At 44.0% G+C, this 17259-nt stretch overlaps 2 protein-coding genes across 7 annotated transcripts in view; one reads left to right on the top strand and one right to left on the bottom strand.

Annotated features, from left to right (window-relative positions):
• The window catches only part of Pole (DNA polymerase epsilon, catalytic subunit), a 51628-nt gene extending 46931 nt beyond the window's left edge, over nt 1–4697 (bottom strand). For all 4 annotated transcript variants that reach the window (XM_050158956.1, XM_050158959.1, XM_050158958.1 and 1 more), the window contains exons 1-2: nt 4548–4697; nt 286–427 (exon numbers count right to left, since the gene is read on the bottom strand). In XM_050158956.1, coding sequence (XP_050014913.1) covers nt 286–427; nt 4548–4609 — 204 coding nt within the window. In that variant the 5' untranslated portion in view covers nt 4610–4697. The remainder of the gene's footprint in view (nt 1–285; nt 428–4547) is intronic.
• Nucleotides 4698–4820: 123 nt separating this feature from the next.
• Nucleotides 4821–17251, top strand: Pxmp2 (peroxisomal membrane protein 2). 3 transcript variants are annotated; one of them, XR_007594766.1, is made up of 6 exons: nt 4821–5116; nt 7718–7828; nt 9888–10050; nt 11157–11208; nt 13671–13814; nt 14036–14155. XR_007594766.1 is itself a non-coding variant. In XM_050158980.1 (6 exons), the coding sequence occupies exons 1-5, from the start codon at nt 4938–4940 to the stop codon at nt 14131–14133; spliced, it is 603 nt and encodes a 200-aa protein (XP_050014937.1). In that variant the 5' UTR covers nt 4825–4937; the 3' UTR covers nt 14134–14155; nt 16934–17251. The 3 variants fall into 3 exon arrangements, 2 of the variants coding, with proteins under 2 accessions (XP_050014937.1, XP_050014936.1); XM_050158980.1 differs by lacking the exon at nt 13671–13814 and adding an exon at nt 16934–17251 and having other exon boundaries at nt 4825–5116; XM_050158979.1 differs by lacking the exons at nt 11157–11208; nt 13671–13814 and adding an exon at nt 16934–17251 and having other exon boundaries at nt 4835–5116.
• Nucleotides 17252–17259: the final 8 nt, after the last annotated feature.

Genomic DNA, 17259 nt, shown 5'->3' with positions numbered 1-17259 from the left:
ATTATAATGGTTCCCCAGTGGGGATTTTTCTTAATTTCTCTTTAATAATTCTTGAAAGCTTTCTGCTGATGGCTAATATAGCTTTTACCTTGGTCTTACCATGGTGGTCATTTTGTGGCCTCCATGTTAAACAGGAAAGAAAAAACACTTCCAATAAGTAGATTTCTCAGACAATGGCTTCCTTCTTCCCTACCACTAATCCATTAGACAAGATTGATGATTATAGGAACAGGTGCAGCCACCCAGTAGAAGCAAAGACTGAATAGTATTCATTCATATACTTACAGGGTGCATGTTGATGAGCCATCCTGTCCTTTCTCCAGGCTCTTTCAGCCTCTCAAAACCAAACCTAAAGTCCATCTTATCCGTCCACTGGCTCCGTTCCAGACGCTTAAGTGCTGAGACTGAGGAAGAAGAACCATCATCCCTGAGTAAAAGAAGAGAATCAGGTTTACGATTCGCAACATTTCCCACTCTAGATCCCTATCTTTCATCTATGTGTTTTGTTGTTGTTTTGATTAGGAGGCAGGGTCTCACTACATAGACCAGGCTGACTCAAACCTATAGCAATTCACTTGCTTGTTTTTCAAGTACTGGGATTAAAAACATGTGCCACAATACTTGATGTCTCTGTGTTTCTGATATGGCATGGCATACGTGTCCCTGAAAAAACATCAAGGCTGGCAGAAGGCTCAGTGAAAATAAATAAACACCAAAAAACCAGCATTTATAGGAAAACACAACTAAGATAAGCCCTAACCCCAACCTATATGACTTTATTACCAGGACACTAACAAAAAAACAGCAGCCACACCAGGATGCTTCTTCTTCTTGGGATATTAAAACTGCACAAAGTTCAGAATTGCAAGGCTAAGCTCTATGTAAGAGAAATGAAATCTCATTTTACAAATTTGTATGCAACTATCACAGCACCATTATTTATAAAATCCAAACCTGCAAACAATTCAGATATTCTTCACCAAGAGTAATTTTAGTTTATCCATATATGAATACTCAGCAATAAATTGATAACCACAACTTGGATAGATCACCAGAGAATTAAACCAATGATCCCAAACTACACATCTCACTGTGCCATTTTACACAGCATTTAAAAAATAAAATTATAGAGATGGAGAACAGATCACCAGTTGACAGACACGGGAGAGGGAGAAGGAATGGCCTTGATCATGAAAACCAGCATCTAAATCCTTGTGACATGCATTCTGTATCTTGAACATATATGTGATGAAACAATACAGAACTATACATGTGTAAAAGTGCAGTTGGTGCAATCTAACTGATGACAATTGGCTGCTGTGACACTGAGCGTTCACTCTGGTTACACGTTATCACTGGGTCAGTAAGGATCTTCAACATTTCTGACAAGTACGTGAAAATCAACAATTACTTCAAGATTAACACTCCCATACTTGCTCTCTCCTCTCCTCTCCCTCCCTTGACACCCCTCCCCTCCATCTCTCTGTGTAGCCCTGGCTGTCTTGCAACTTCTTCTGTAGAGAAGACTGGTCTCAAATTTAGAGATTCATCTGCCTATACCTCCCAAGGATTGGGTCTATTAGAGGTGTGCACCGCCATGTCCAAATCTCCATGCTTCTCTTTTAGACAGTCACAGGCTGGCCTTAAAGTTATACTCTTCTGGCCGGGTGGTGGTAATCCCAGCCCTCGGGAGGCAGAGGCAGGCAGGTCTCTGTGAGTTCGAGGCCAGCCTGGTCTACAAGAGCTAGTTCCAGGACAGGCACCAAAGCTACAGAGAAACCCTGTCTTGAAAAACCAAAAACCAAACCAAACCAAACCAAAACAAAAAAAACCCTTATAATCTTTTTGCCCTTGCTTCCAAAGTGGTGGAACTATAGGTATGCACTACTACATCTTGCTTAGATTTACCTCTAATTAAAACCATAAACTATTTCTGACTTTGCTAGAAAAAAATAGTCTTAGTCTGTACCTGGATATTCTTGTAAAATCAGGGCAGAATGAAGTGTTACTTCTAAGGAGCACAAAACTCTCTGCCCTTTAAATACCACCCTGATGGTAAAGTAGACTAGAAAATTGTTCATCCAGAACTCATCTCCTCCCAATATGCTTTCCTCTAAGCTGTCTACCTTACATTTTATTCAGCAATAGTACAAAAATAGAAAAACAAAGATGAACATAACAAAGACAATGGCTTACATATTACTACTACACACAGTGTCAAAGCACTCTGAGGATACATCTCAGTTCACTTTCATAACAGCATCTCTGAAGAGTACCACACATTTCCTTACTCAATGAAAAAAAGAGACAGTTATATTTAAAGCTCACACTCTTTACCGTTGCCTACAGCCCCAATGAGACAAGCTTTCCTCACAGAATTGCTGCAAGGATTAATTGAGCTAATCCACATAAAGTATACAGGATATATCGTATAAGTATAAATTAAAAGTTGTTACTTGCCACCATATCCAGAAGTACACAGGCAGCGCAGACTGGGTTATTAAAAAAAGGGGTGGGGGGAATCTTGCCAGGCCGTGGTGGTACACACCTTTAATCCCAATGCTTGGGAGGCAAAGGCAGGAAGACTTCTGTGAGTCTGGGGCCAGCCTGGTCTACAGAGTGAGTTCCAGGACAGCCAGGGCTACACAGAGAATCCCTGTTTTGAAAAGCAAAATAACAAAAAATCATGGTCTTGAAGTTGGATATATCTGGGAGAAATTAGGGAGCTGGGTGTGTGAGAATATAAACAAAAAAGTCTCTAAATGCTATTTTATTATAATTATTATTTTGATTTTTCGAGACAGGGTTTCTCTGTGTAGCCTTGGCTGTCCTGGAACTTGCTCTGTAGACCAGGCTGGCCTTGAACTCACAGAGGTTTGCCCCCCTCTGCCTCCTCAGTATTGGGATTAGAGGAGTGTGCCACTACTGCCTGCCTATTATTATTTTTAATAACAGCTTTCCATGTGGTCTAGGGACATCAAGTACTTGGCAAAGTTGAATGATTAAGGGCATGTCCTTGGTAGTGATACAGCTTGGTAGTATAGCAGGTCTTTTCATGAGCGAGGTTGCATTCCATTTCTAGCTTAAAAAACAAACAAACAAATACCAGCAGTGAATGCCTTTAATCTCAGAACTGGGAGGCAGAGGCAGGAGGGTCTCTTTGTTCAAGGCCAGACTGGTCTACTGAACTAGTTCCAGTACAGTCAGGACTACACAGAGAAACCCGTCTCAAAAACCTTTAAAAAAAGAAAAGAAACCACAAGCAGTTGTGAGTTAGGTCATACCTCTCACTCCCAAACTGCTGCACAGCATGAACAGAGCAGTCCAAGAGCACTGCCCACCTCCTGTGCCTTTTCATGGCATTCTGGACGCGAAGCAGCCAGCACAGGAGCTATCATTAATGTTGAGGGTTAGAGTGAGGCTCTACCTGAGGCCCTGATGTATGGAAAAGGAACATAGCTGCTTTTGTAAACCAGGGGTGAGCTTGGTAGAGCAAGTAATAGCCTGTGACTGCAGATCCTGAGAAGCCAACTCTTTCCACCTAAAGGGTCTAAGGTTGTCAATTCAAGGCTGCTGTGTGCTCTGTGACACTGTCCCATTCCCCTACCCACAAACCTGTAAATTAGATGCTGTACTTTTTTTTTTTTTTTTTGAGACAGGATTTCTCTGTGTGGCTTTGGCTGTCCTGGAACTCACTCTGTAGACCAGGCTGGTCTCAAACTTAGAGAGATTCGTCTGTTTCTAGGGCTGGGATTAAATGCATGCATGTACCACTACTGCCTGGCTGATGTTGTACTTAATAAACTTGCTCACGTGAGCCATCAGATTGCAGGAGACATCCTGATCTTGAACTTTATCTTCTCATCCCCCTGGTCATTGCTTACTTGGGAACCTGTTACTAAACTACCTGCTGGTCCAGATCAATTGCCACAGCTGTCATGGAGATGTTGTACATCAAACCCAAGGCTTCACACATATGCTAGGAAAACACTCTAACACCACTCAGTTTTGGGAAGGGTTTCTGCTTAACTAGGGCTCACATTCTGTTGTTTCAGAATCGTCTCACAGCAAACCCAACTGTTTTTGCCACTAGGCAGTGTTACCAATCTCAACATAAGATATACACATCTGTTTTTTTTTTTTTTTGTGTCCCCGTACTCTAATCTCCTGCTGATGCATGAGTGTTGGGACTTTTGGTGGTGCAGGTGCCCATGAGTATCTGAGGTTTCGCTGAGAATCCCAATAAACAGTGATTTACTTCGCTAAGCTGGACTAGACATAATCTTTTTTTGGTTCCCTGTTCCCTCCTTGTTTGATGAAAACAGACGTTCTCCTATAGTAAAGTCACACAACAGGCACAAATACGTCTAGAGATGCAGCCTGGGCTACGGAGTGAGCTGGCATCTCGATAACGCTACAGAAACACACAAGGTGAAGGCGGGAGCCCGCCCTGCCCGGCCAGACTGGCCGCGCGCCCACACCGCCGCTCCACCCGACACGGCACCCGCTCAAGCTGGCTCCCTTCGCGGCAGGACGCCGGCTCTCACCGGCTGCCTTCGCTGTCCGCGCCAGGTTCGGCGTGCCGACGTCCGCTGTTCCTGAGGACCATTGCGCTGCTCACAAGTTTCCTCACACTCCCGGGAAAATTTGGCGCGCTCTCACCTACTCTCGCGAGATCAAAGCTCCGGCCAATGAGAAGGCACGGCTCTCAGGCGTCGGGCAGACGTGGCACAGGACCCGCCCCACCCCGCCCCGCCCAGCCCTCGGCTCTCCAATGGGCCCCAGAGCACGGAGGGTGGGGCACAGGGACCGGGGGAAAATAAGTGGCGGCGGGCCGCGCGCGCGGCGGGGTCGGCCGGGCGCACTGGGGGCCGCGGGAGGTTAGGAAATGTCAGGTCGTCCCTGCCTTGTGCCCTGTGCCCGGTGCCCTGGGCCGGATGCCTGATTGCCCTCTGTTCGGTGAGCGCAGGGGATTACTTAGAGCTGGGACGGCGATGGCACCAGCTGCGTCCAGACTGCGAGCGGAATCCGAATTCGGGTCGCTTCCGCGGCGAGCGCTCGCCCAATACTTGCTGCTCCTAAAGCTGTATCCGGTGTTTACCAAAGCCGTCAGCAGGTGGGTTCACACGGGGAGGAGGAGTGGAAAGGACGGGCGCCGGTAGGGAGGGACTCGCGCAGGGCAGGGTAAAAGAAAGGGCGCCGGCAGATCAGGCTGCGCAATTACAGCCTTTGAGGCAGTGGTTTTCAACCTGTGTGTGTAGGGGGTGACCCCTTGGGGGGGTGTCCAATGACCCTTTCACAGGGGTCGTATATCAGTTATTTACTTTACTATTCATAACAGTAGCAAAATTACAGTTACGAAATAGCAATGAAAATAGTGTTATGGTTTGGGGTCACCACATGAGGAAGACTGAGAGCCAGGAGCAATGTGAGTGACAAAGTCCTGCGTCAAGGTGCGCCCACAATTCTGCTTAGCCAGGAAACGCTGTTTTGTGTATTGGGTCCCAAGCAGTAAGTAGCCCTTGCAGTTTGAATCTTATGAATGCCAGGGAGCCAGGGACAACCATTCCAACCCTGAGTGCTAAGCACTGTTGTTGGTGAGCTCTGCCCTTTGCCCTTTGATCTACATCGTTCGATTTCTTAACTATTCCGGTTTCTGTTAATTTTTGTTAGCGAATTTTATGTTTGTCCTCATTTAATTGAGACTTTGATAGTATGTACAGAGTTCTTCCTGTGTGCTGGACATATTGCTGTGGTTAAAATAGATATATGGGGGTTGGAGAGATGGCTCAGTGGTTAAGAGCACCGGCTGCTCTTCCAGAGGTTCTGAGTTCAATTCCCAGCAACCACATGGTGGCTCACAACCATCTGTAATGAGATCTGGCACCCTCTGGCGTGTGGACATACATGGAGGTAGAATGTTGTATACATAATAAATAAATAAATCTTAAAAAAATAAAATAGATATGTGGGCCTTTTCTCTCGCGGAGCTAAGAAGAACTAGACAACAACAACAAGAGCAGTTGGGGAAGTTTTCTTGTGTTGTTGACATTGATCAGAAGCACACAAAAGAGAAGCAGGAGTTCACAGTGCAGAAGTTCTGAGGCAGGAGCTCGGTGCATGTTGGAGAGGGTCAAGAGGACTGTGCAGGTGGGGACAATGAAAAGGGGGCGTGGATAGGAAGAGGTAACCAAGGGTTGGGTCAAAGGGGTCCTTATGAACCACACTAAAAATTTGGGATTTTATAGTTTTTAGAAGACAGCTTATAGATTTGTGATAGTTAATGGCAATTGTCAACTTGATAAAAATTAGAATCACCTGGGAGATGGGCCTTTAGGCATGCCAGTAAGGGATTGTTTTGATTACCTTAATTGAGGTGGGAAGATCTGTCCACTATGGGTGGCACCTTGGGATCCTTGACTTGAAGCTCGCTGAGCAGCATACCTCGTCTATGGCTCTGTCTCTCTGTCTGTCTGTCTTTCTCTCTCTTGTAGTGATATTTCATTTGTGTTTTAATAAATAAAGCTTGCCTGGAGATCAGAGAGTAAAACAGCCTCACTGGACAGCCTCATAGGCCAGGCAGTGGTAATACACACACCCTTAATCCCAGTAGCCACACTAGTTAGCCATAGAAATTGGGTGGTAGTGGTTCATGCCTTTAATCCCAGCACTAGAGAGGAATATAAGACAGCTCTCAGACACAGTCTCATTCTGAGGATTCCTGGAAGCAGATCACCATTTTGGACTGGGGTAGAGGTAAGAGCCAGTGTCTGGCTGTTTTGCTTTTCTGAACTTCAGGTTGAACCCCAATGTCTATCTCTGTTTTTTTATTAGACATGCTACACTCTTTCTCCTTGTTTTTTTGAGATAAGACTTCTCTGTGTAGCCCTGGCTGTCTTGGAACTCCCCTGTAGACCAGGCTGGCCTAGAACTCACAGAGATTTGCCTGCCTCTGCATCGTGGGTGCTGAGATTAAGGGGTTAAAGGTGTGCACCACTATACCCGGCTCATTCTTTCTGTTTCTTGATTTTGGGTGTGCTGTGACCAGTGCTTCAACCCCCTGCTGCCTTAACTTTGCTGCCACCATGGCCTGTACCCTTGAACTGTGGAACTGAAATAAACATTGCTCTCTTAAGTTGCTTTTGACAGGTATTGTCACAGCCATATGAAAAGAAACTAAGACAAGACTCAACTTTAAGAAGCAACTGACCAGAAGTTTTATTTTAGGAGTGTAAATTTATACAGAAATACTACAGAAGTGTTAATAGAATCTGTCTAGCAGGTTTTCTGACTTGTTTTGCAAGTCAAAAGAGAAACAAAGAAAAAGAAAAATCCCTGATGACTTCTGCCCCATTTCAAACATTTTAAAAAACTGCATACAGGTGTCAGCCCATCCAGATGTGTACAGCCCATGGACCACAGTCAACTACAGAAGTGTTCTCATGAGAATCCTTAGTCTTGCCCTTTACACCCATGCCTTCAATGGAGCAGCAGTGGGAATGTTGGAAGGCATGCAGTCCAGCAGGTGGAGCTCTCACTATGCTCACTTGTGTTTCTGGTTTTAGGTTGTGCTATAGAGACCATTAGGGACTTTACCTGCAAGCTGCTTTAGTAAGGACTCATCCCACGATCCATAGCAATGTCTTCCAGCAGCTCTGTTGTTGCCATGCATGCCTTTGGGTCTGTTACTCATTTCTGATTGCCTATTCCTCCACAGTGGCATTTTGTCAGCCCTTGGGAACCTTCTGGCCCAGATGATTGAGAAGAAACAGAAAAAAGACTCTCAAAGCCTAGATGTCAGAGGGCTTCTCCGATATTTAGTTTATGGGTAAGTGCCACCAAGAGCTGGCTCACCTCTGCAGACCGACCACAGCAAAGCTGGCTGCCAGCATCAAGGCTTTGGAATACTTTGGTTTGAAAACTTAATTCTGGGGTTGGAGAGATGGCTCAGATGTGAAGAGCACTGACTGCTCTTGTAGAAAGCCCAGTTTTTGTTTTTTTTTTGTTTTTTTTTTTAATATTTATTTATTATGCATACAATATTCTGTCTGTGTGTATTCTTCTGTGGCGCCAGAAGAGGGCGCCAGACCTCATTACAGATGGTTGTGAGCCACCATTTGGTTGTTGGGAACTGAACTCAGGACCTTTGGAAGAGCAGGCAGTGCTCTTAACCACTGAGCCATCTTTCCAGCCCTAGAAAGCCCAGGTTTGATTCCCAGTTCCCACACAGCAGTTCACAACTATCTTTAACTCCAGTTCCAAGGGATCTGATGACCTCTTCTGATGTCATAAAGCACCAGACACATATATGGTGCACAGACATACCTACAAGCAAAACATCCATGCACAGAAACTAGAAAATAAAATTGAAAAACCAAAAGAGAAACTAATTCTTTAAGAAACATCAGAGAGCCGGGCATAGTGGCGTACTCCTTTAATTCCAGCATTTGAGAGGCAGAGACGGGTGAATTTCTGTGAGTTTGAGACTAGCCTGGTTTACATAGTGAGTTCTAGGACAGCCAGAGCTACATAGTGAGACCCTGTCTCAAACAAAACAACAAAACAAAACAAAACAAAAAAGCATCAGAGACTGGATGTAACGAGTTAGGCTTGTAGCTCTAGCCCTTTGGAGGCCGAGGCAGTGTGGGATTGCCACAAGTTCCAGACCTGGTCTTGCTTTGTCGGGAGATCTGCCTTTAAAACATAATCCACCTTGAGCTCTTTGGCCAGCACTAATAAGCAAGATGTCCAGATAATTCGAAAGTCTTTTCAGTTAGAATGATTTTGTGTGTGTGTGTGTGTGTGTGTGTGTGTGTGTGTGTGTGTGTGGTGTTAGGATTAAACTCATAACTTCATGTATATCTCCACTTGGACATCACTTATTGTCATCATTTTGCTGGGTGTGATAGTACATGTCTTTGATCCCAGTACCTGAGAGGCCAACCTTATCTATGTAGTGAGTTTCAGGTCAGACAAAGCTACAGTGAGACATTGTCTCAATAAATAAATAAATAAATTTAAAATAAATAATCAGAAACACTATTTGTGTGTGTGTAAGAAAGACATAGTGAGACGGTCTCATAATATCCCTTGAGCCATTTGCCTCTGTCTCCTGAAAGCTGGGATTATAGGTGTGTACCACCATACCTAGTTTTTGTTTGTTGTAGTGTTGGGAATCAAACCCAAGGTTTCTTGGCATGCTTGGGAAGTACTCTACTGAGACTCAGTCTTAATCTCATAAAAGCTTCCAAGAATAATAATTTGAGTCATTTACTATAATGTTTATGAAGCTGTGTCTCCCATACTTTGTCAAGTAACAAGATCAGCTAAGGCATTTAACCCTCTCACTAGGTATTAGTCTGCCAAAGACTTCAGTTGTTGGCCCTACTGTAGCCCGCAGTGGTACAGGAAAGTCCAGTTGAAAGCCTTCTTTACAGACTTTGGTTGTTGGAATTGAAAGACCCTGGTTCCTGCCCCTCTGTATTATTGTGCTTTGTGAAACTCACTTCTGGTCACTTCTTGGCTCACAGTTGGCCAGGCTGGGTTATGTCTGTTTACTTCTTAGAGCCTGTTAGGCCTGTGGGCACAGATGTGAACAGATAACATAATGGCCTGGAATACAGAGGAGTCAGCTGAACATATATCTTAGCCAGGACCATCATCATGACTGCCAGCTGACCAAGTACAGGAACTGACAAAGTAACTTCAGTGTTTTCAGGCAGAAAGACAGCCTGAAACTGATTGAAAGAGGTCTATACAAATTTGTGTGGTCAGTAAATACTTTGGGGGAAGAAAAGAGAGCTTAGGTGAATCTTGGTGTGAGGCTGAACCAAAGAAGGAAATGTAGAAAGAACTGCATTCCAGCTCAAACCCCTGTGGTACTCCAGATTCTTTGTCACAGGTCCACTGAGTCACTATTTCTACCTCTTCATGGAGTACTGGATCCCTCCTGAGGTTCCCTTGGCCATTGTCAAGAGGCTCCTTCTGGATCGCCTGCTCTTTGCACCAGCTTTTCTGCTGCTGTTCTTCCTCATCGTTAACTTGTTGGAGGTGGGTGTTTCTTCTGGCACTTGCTGTATCTCCAGTTAACAGATTTATTGGTAGCCCCCTTCCTAGGGTGGGCCTCAAGGTCTGAACTTGTATTGCTTTTCCTTCCTTCCTTCCTTCCTTCCTTCCTTCCTTCCTTCCTTCCTTCCTTCCTTCCTTCCTTCCTTCCTTCCTTGTTATTTTAGAATTTCATACATGAATCTAATGTGTTTTAATCAAAACCACCCCTGTTCCCACACTACTTTTCCTTCCCAACTTCATGTGTTCTTGTTTTGTTTTGTTTTCGAGATATCTGTGTAACAGTCCTAGCTGTCCTGGAACTAGCTCTTGTAGACCAGGCCGGCCTTGAACTCACAGAGATCCGCCTGCCTCTGCCTCTCAAGTTCTGGGACTAAATGCGTGTGCCACCACCACCTGACTTCATGTTTTTTTTTTTTTTTAAACCTACTGTGTTTACTTAGTACTGCCTGTATGTGCATGGATATAGACCTCGCAGGGACTGCATCTCTGAAAAGAAACCAGAAATTAAAAACCAAAAAAACTCAACTGACTTTCCCTTCCCAGCAGCCATTAATTTCCAGTAACTGCACACTGTGATTTCCTGGCTTGATTGTGTTTGTGCTGCCAAAGCTACTTTGTGTTGATGTGTACAATAGCATTGTCATGTCCAGCAAATACTGTTTCCCTGATTTCGAGAGTGCATGTGTATGGGCATGTATGTACTAAAGGATGTGTGTGGAGAGCAGAAGAGTTGGTTCTTTCCTTCCACTATGTGGGTCTCGGGTTACCTGCTGAGCCATCTCGCTATTCTTCAGCTTTCTGTTTTCCCTTGTGAACCTAGGAAACAGACTACAGGAGTGTTAATAGTGCCTGTCTGTTCCTAGTAGAAGTCATAAACTTCATAATCCACATGACAGTTGTTACATATGGTCTTGTCACCACATCTGTTGTCAAAGAGAGATGTGTACTACTCTATCATAGAATTGGTTTCCAAATACTTTGATAACTTTTATAGAGTTGTTTATGTTTTTGTTTTTACTTGTATGTTTTCTATACTAATATGATTCTATAGCTTAGTGGCTTATTATGCCTGTAATTGATATACTCAGGAGACTGAGAAAGGAAGATTGCTACAATTTCATGGTCATCCTGGACTGCAAGGTGAGATCCTATCTCCAAATACAAATAAATAAAAATATAAAAAGTAAACTAACACATGGCTTTACCAAATAGATCTGTGCTACAAAAATCTCAGGGTTGCCTGATTGTTGCAAAACCCTTCAAAAAGGGTTTGTAACTATCAGATGGAAAGTATTTTAATTTCTTTACCATTATTTATAGGGTCAAACACTTTATATACCATATGCTGTGTATTCCATGAACTTTGCTTTTTTTTTCCCTCTCTTTTCTTTTTGGTTTTTCAAGACAGGGTTTTTGGAGCCTGTCCTAGAACTTGCTCTGTAGACCAGGTTGGCCTCAGAATGAAGAGATTCATCTGTCTCTGCCTTCTGAGTGCTGTCTGTGCACCACCACTGCCTGGCCAACGTTGCTTCTTTCATGGAAATCTTCCTTCCTTCCTTCCTTCCTTCCTTCCTTCCTTCCTTCCTTCCTTCCTTCCTTTCTTTCTTTCTTTTCCTTCCTTCCTTCCTTTCTTTTTTTTTTTTATTTATTATATATACAGTGTTCTGCCTGTATGTTTGCCTGCAGGCCGGAAAAGGGCACCAGATCTCATTACAGGTGGATGTGAGCCAACATGTGACTGCTGGGAATTGAACTCAGGATCTCTGGAGGACTAGCCAGTGCTCTTAACCTCTGAGCCATCTCTCCAGCCCTGTGGAAGGGTACATTTTGAGACAGGGTTTCGTGTAGCCTAGGATGGCCTTGAACTTGCTATGTAGCCAAGGATGACCTCAGATTCTCAATCCTCCTGCCAACTCCCAAGTCCTGAAATTACAGATGTACACCATCGTGCCATTTTTTCTTATATTAACTTGTGTGTTTGGATACATTAAGAATAACAGTCCTTTTTCACGAATACAAATCGCAAGTAAGTTTCCCATTTTTTAGGTGTTTCAAACTTTCATGTAAGTTAAAATGTCTACATAAAGGTAAAATGTAAACTTGTATAAATAAGTAAGTGTGTGTGTTTGTATTTCCACACAGAAATTTTAAAACTTTGTTTTCCACTCTGGTATTCTTTCCCCTTTGGATTCTCTGGTAGAAAGATAGTATAAATATTCTTAATACTTTCTAGTGATTGTGTGTGTTTTTTTCTTCAACTTTTTGATGTTTGTATTTTATGTGTATGAGTGTTTTGCCTGCATGCATGTCATATGCTTGCTTGGTGCCCATGAAAGCCAGAAGAAGACACTGGATCCCCTACAACTAGAGTTACACACAATTGTGAGCCTCCATGTGGTTGCTGGGAAACAAACCGGGGTTCTCTGGTAGAGAAGCAGTGCTCTTAGCCTCTGACCTGGACCAGCAGGTTGTTCATAAGTAACAGGGTCGTAAGGGGGAGGATCATGGAAGAGAAAATAAAGAAGATAGGAAAATTGGGACCGGGAGGTCATTCATAAGCAGATAGCTCATGCAAGCAAGTTTGTTAAGGAGTACCACAACTTATATACAGGTTTCGGGGGGAAAATGAGACAGAGCGTCACAGACAGAGCACAAAACAGGCTTGGCACTAACAACCATAGCCCTTTTAGATGGAAAGAATTAGTTTCTCAGGATCCAGAGCCTTAGCTTCCCCAAGGCCCTAGCCCCCGGCCCCAGGCCATTACTGGTTCTGTGATTTTAGAGAAAGAACTATGTTCTTCTATTTCAGGGCTTCAGGGCTTCAGGGAAAATCACCTGGCCTGGCTCTCAGCACTCTAGCCCATGTTTGATACATAAGATACCAAGAAAAATAATCTATACTTTCCCTTCTGTCTTTTGAGTTTTGTTTTTGTTTACAGGGAATAGACTTCTGTTTCCATTTTTTGCATTTACGTTGCATATTGTCTCCCACTTACTGAAATCTCCAGTATTTCAAAATAATTTCATACTTTTATACATTCAGTTCATTATTTAGACTTGGTTCTTTTCCTAGATTTTCACTTTCATTGCATGTTGTTTTGGTTTTTGTATTATTTTCATTTTGTTTAGTTTTTTTTACTATGGCTTACAGATTGTCTTAATTACCATATTTTTTTTTCGAGACAGGGTTTCTCTATGTAGCCCTGACTGTCCTGGAACTTACTTTGTAGACCCAGCTGGTCTCAAACTCACAGAGATCTGCATGCCTCTGCCTCCTAAGTGCTGGGATTAAAGTGTGCCACCATTGCCATAATTTTACAGTATTTTAAAAAATAACTATGGGAAAGGCAGGTGCTTCTATTCTTTTCAATGTGGTTACTCATTTTTTGTTGTTGTTTTGTTGTTTTTTTTTTTTTGCTTGTTTTTTGAAGACAGGGTTTCTCTGTGTAGTTCCTGGCTGTCCTAGAACTTGTTCTGTAGACCAGCTGGCCTCAAACTCAGAACTCAGATCTGCCTGCATCTGCCTCCTGAGTGCTGGGATTAAAGGCCTGCGCTGCCACCCCCAGCCAATGTGGTTACTCGTAATACATTTATTCTTTCAGATAACATTTCGTGGGGGTCATCTTTTAAAAACTGACAAGTTTTGAGTGGAAATTAATCACCTTTGGCAGTTAATGTGGAAAGCCTTGATAACCGAGCCCTCAGTCTGGCCCCAGCACCGGTCATCATCAGATTGCTATGAGGAGGTAATTGGGACAGACACCATGCAGTGAAGAGACAGTTTGCCACTGAGGTGTAACTGAAGATTTCCACCTAAATCCTTGACTCCTCTTAGCTGCAGGGTGGTGAGTGCAGGTGTGTTTTATAATATCAACAGGTTTTACAAATCACTGTCCAGGTCAAGGTGCCACATTACACCTGCTATGGCTGGAGAAACCGCTTACAGTTTCCCTTATCTTCCTGGCAGGGGAAGGATGCCAGTGCCTTTGCCACCAAGATGAGGAGTGGCTTCTGGCCTGCACTGCAAATGAACTGGAGGATGTGGACACCCTTGCAGTTCATTAACATCAACTATGTGCCCCTGCAGGTGAGGCCTGCCTTGTCTTCACTGAGGTCTTTGTCATTTTTTTCTGACAAGTGGTAGTACTCTCAAGCCATGTATTCCTCTGTTTCTGGAGTTCTGGTCCACTCCTGCTCAGTGTCCGTGAGCTCTGGATTCATCGCTGCAAAACTACACAGGGACTCCTGTGCAGCTGTTTCATCCCCATTGAGCAAATTCAAGTGTTTTCTAGTAACTGAAACAATCTGGGTTCATTGGACTCAGAGGGAGCAGGCAGCTGTGAAGTAGAGCAGGTAAGTAGGAAGACCCTGGCATAAACAGGGTCTTCAAGGGGCTGGCTATTCAAAGAGAAGGCCCCTTGGGGATAACTGGGAGAATTTCGGTGCTTGTAGGCACACAGGTGCTGCTGTGGACACTACCTGCTGAAGGATGGGTGAACCTGACCATTGAGCAGTGGAGAGCACAGGAAAAGAGTAGTCAGGGGTTTCCAGAGTTTTTTTGTTTTGCTTTGTTATTTTGTTGCTTGTTTGTTTTGTTTCTCGAGACAGGGTTTCTCTGTGTAGCCTTCTCTGTCCTGAAACTTGCTCTGTAGAACAGTCTGGCTTTGAACTTACAGAGATCTCCCTGCCTCTCTCAAGTGATGGGTTTAAAAGCATGCACCACCACTACCCAGCTGGTTCAGTGTTCCTCAGATGCTATCACTTGTGCACTGCTTCAGGTTGCTATAGACCACCTGTCCTGTGCCAGACTCATCCCCATGTTTTCCTAAGACTTCTCTGCAAATGGAAGGATTCACAGTCCCAGTAATTCTATACAGTAAGTGACAGGATTCTGCTGAATTCTAGGGGAGAAAGGCCCTCAGAGATGCAGACTTTTCTTTCCCCCAGGGCATTCTTCCTCTTGCTTTGGGTCTGGTTCTACCCTGATGGAAGAATTGGTACTAGGTACCTCTGCCAAGTTTCAAGCCCAGGAGCTAGGTCTGTGTACACTGAAGAAGGAAAAGATGGAGAACCTTATGACTTCCAAGTTGCCAACCATGGCCATCCTTCCAAACAGACCTCTCTTGGATAACCAACCTTAGTTTATGCCAGGAACTTAACCCTCTTCTGTTCTCTGTTAAGCATATTTCCTACATGGAGCTCACAAACTAGGGGCCACTGAAAAAGGAGGAACAGAGTAGGGTCAACAAAGGACTCCCATTGGGTAGAAGAAGGGGGAGGTTATCCATTGTGCATACACATACACTGTATATACTACAAATATACATGCCATGTAGACCACACTCTACACAGACCACCACATTATGCACACATACACAGGGAAGGGAAGAGAATTAATGAGAGAGCACACTATACACACAAGTCCATACACACTACATACCTGTCATTCCATATATAGGCCTCACTTTATATCACACACATAAATAGAGCACCCACCCATGCTCACTTCATATTTACATATGCATTACTTAACATGCACATATACCTACCACCCACATTTGCATATGTATACATATATCACACAGACCACAAAGTAGGAGAAAACCAGCAAACGTTTAGAGTATAACAAAGGGCTGGTAACCCTGGCAGAAATAGTGGTAAATTCAAACCAAAACAAAACAAAACACCACAAGTATCGGGTTTATCATATTGGGATGGACGAGGAGCTAAAACTAGATTGCTTTGGAGAATGAGTAGGAAGCACACAATTCAAGCTAGGCATGCTAGGGCCTGTAATCCTTCACTCTGAAAGCAGAGGCAGGAGGACCAGGAATTCCATATCAGCTCGGGAAGAGAGGGAGAACAAATCACAAGTCTGGAAAATGTTCCTGAGACATTTGAAGATGGAAAGAAATGGCCAGGAAGCCAGGAGTCTAGAGGCCAGAGAAAGTGTCATGTTTACAAGACTATGTTATGTACATCCCTCTGGAATGGGTGGACATTCAGGTCCACAAAGAGAGTCTTCTGGAGCCACCTTAAGAGGTGGAAAAATGGGGTTCCCCTGGATGAGTGCAGAGTAGTGCTTATGTGGAAGCCCTTTCTCTGTGGTTGCAGAGAGCTAACATGAATGGGCAAGACTGCTTGGCCTCTCTAGGTCTGAGCAGAAAAAGGTGATTACAGGTTTGGAAGAAAGTAAAGAAAGTTTCGGGGTAGAGACCAAACCTTCTTAGTATGGGCCTGGGACAGTTGTACTCATAGTGCTAGAACCTACACTCAGAGTCACAAAGAGATGGTGAAGAAAGACTTCCCAGCGTATACATGAGGGCCACAGACCCGAAGGCATCCTGGAAAAGTAGAGAGGGATTGGAAGGTTGAGGAATGAAGAGGCCAGAAAACTGCTTCCGAGCAGGGCTATGAGGTTAGGGTTGATTCTAATTTTAGATAGTTGCGGAGGAATGTTTAAGGGGAAGGGAAGTTATGCAGCAAGCATTGTTAAGCACTGCTTTGTGCCCTAGTGCCAAAGACTTATAGTTAGGAAGACAGGAACAGATTGGTACTGTCACAGAACTGTCTTCCTGGAGAAGAGAGCGCCTGACTGAAGGTGCTTTGAGGTGGGGTAAGTCCAGATGATTAGGTACTGGGTCACAGCAAGAACATTATTAGGAGAGGATGATTTATTTGTACTCCTACCTCTGCTGGATCCTACCAAACCCAAACTAAAGGCTCAGGACATTCAATAGTGGGGAGGTAAGATAGATCAAGCAACAAACAGTTGGAGGAATGAGTTTCATCTTGGGTGACTGATGTGTGAGGGATGTGGTCAAGATTCCCACTCACCATGGGCTGATGACTGTTCTTTTGGCAGTTCCGGGTGCTCTTTGCCAACATAGCAGCTCTGTTCTGGTATGCCTACCTGGCCTCTCTGGGAAAGTGATGTCAGATACACCGTGGATGAGGTCTGGGGAAATCCACCCACAGCAGGAGAGATCAGAATCCATCATTCAGGACATCATCTGACCAAATTTTGTGATTCAAAGATGCCTTAAAATTACAGAGGGAGGAAATGTATGTGTTAGTGTCCGAATCTTGTGTTTAGAGAGATGACACCAGACTCAGACAGTAGGTAATCTTATTTGTCACTGTAAGCAAGGTAAAGTTCAATAAACAGTAATACAGCTGTTTCCATGATGG

The sequence above is a fragment of the Alexandromys fortis genome, unplaced genomic scaffold (assembly GCF_014885135.2).
Source record: "Alexandromys fortis isolate MF-2015 unplaced genomic scaffold, M_Fortis_MF-2015_v1.1 scaffold_90, whole genome shotgun sequence".
Lineage (NCBI taxonomy): Eukaryota > Metazoa > Chordata > Mammalia > Rodentia > Cricetidae > Alexandromys > Alexandromys fortis.
The sequence above is the reverse complement of the archived record's forward strand: the minus strand, read 5'-3'. Positions and strand labels throughout refer to the sequence as shown.

Coding starts and splice junctions, on each gene's coding strand:
- Pxmp2 (XM_050158979.1), top strand. CDS start 4,938: ATGCCTGATTGCCCTCTGTTCGGTGAGCGCAGGGGATTACTTAGAGCT. Junction 5,117..7,717: donor TTTACCAAAGCCGTCAGCAG/GTGGGTTCACAC, acceptor ATTCCTCCACAG/TGGCATTTTGTCAGCCCTTG. Junction 7,829..9,887: donor CTCCGATATTTAGTTTATGG/GTAAGTGCCACC, acceptor GTGGTACTCCAG/ATTCTTTGTCACAGGTCCAC.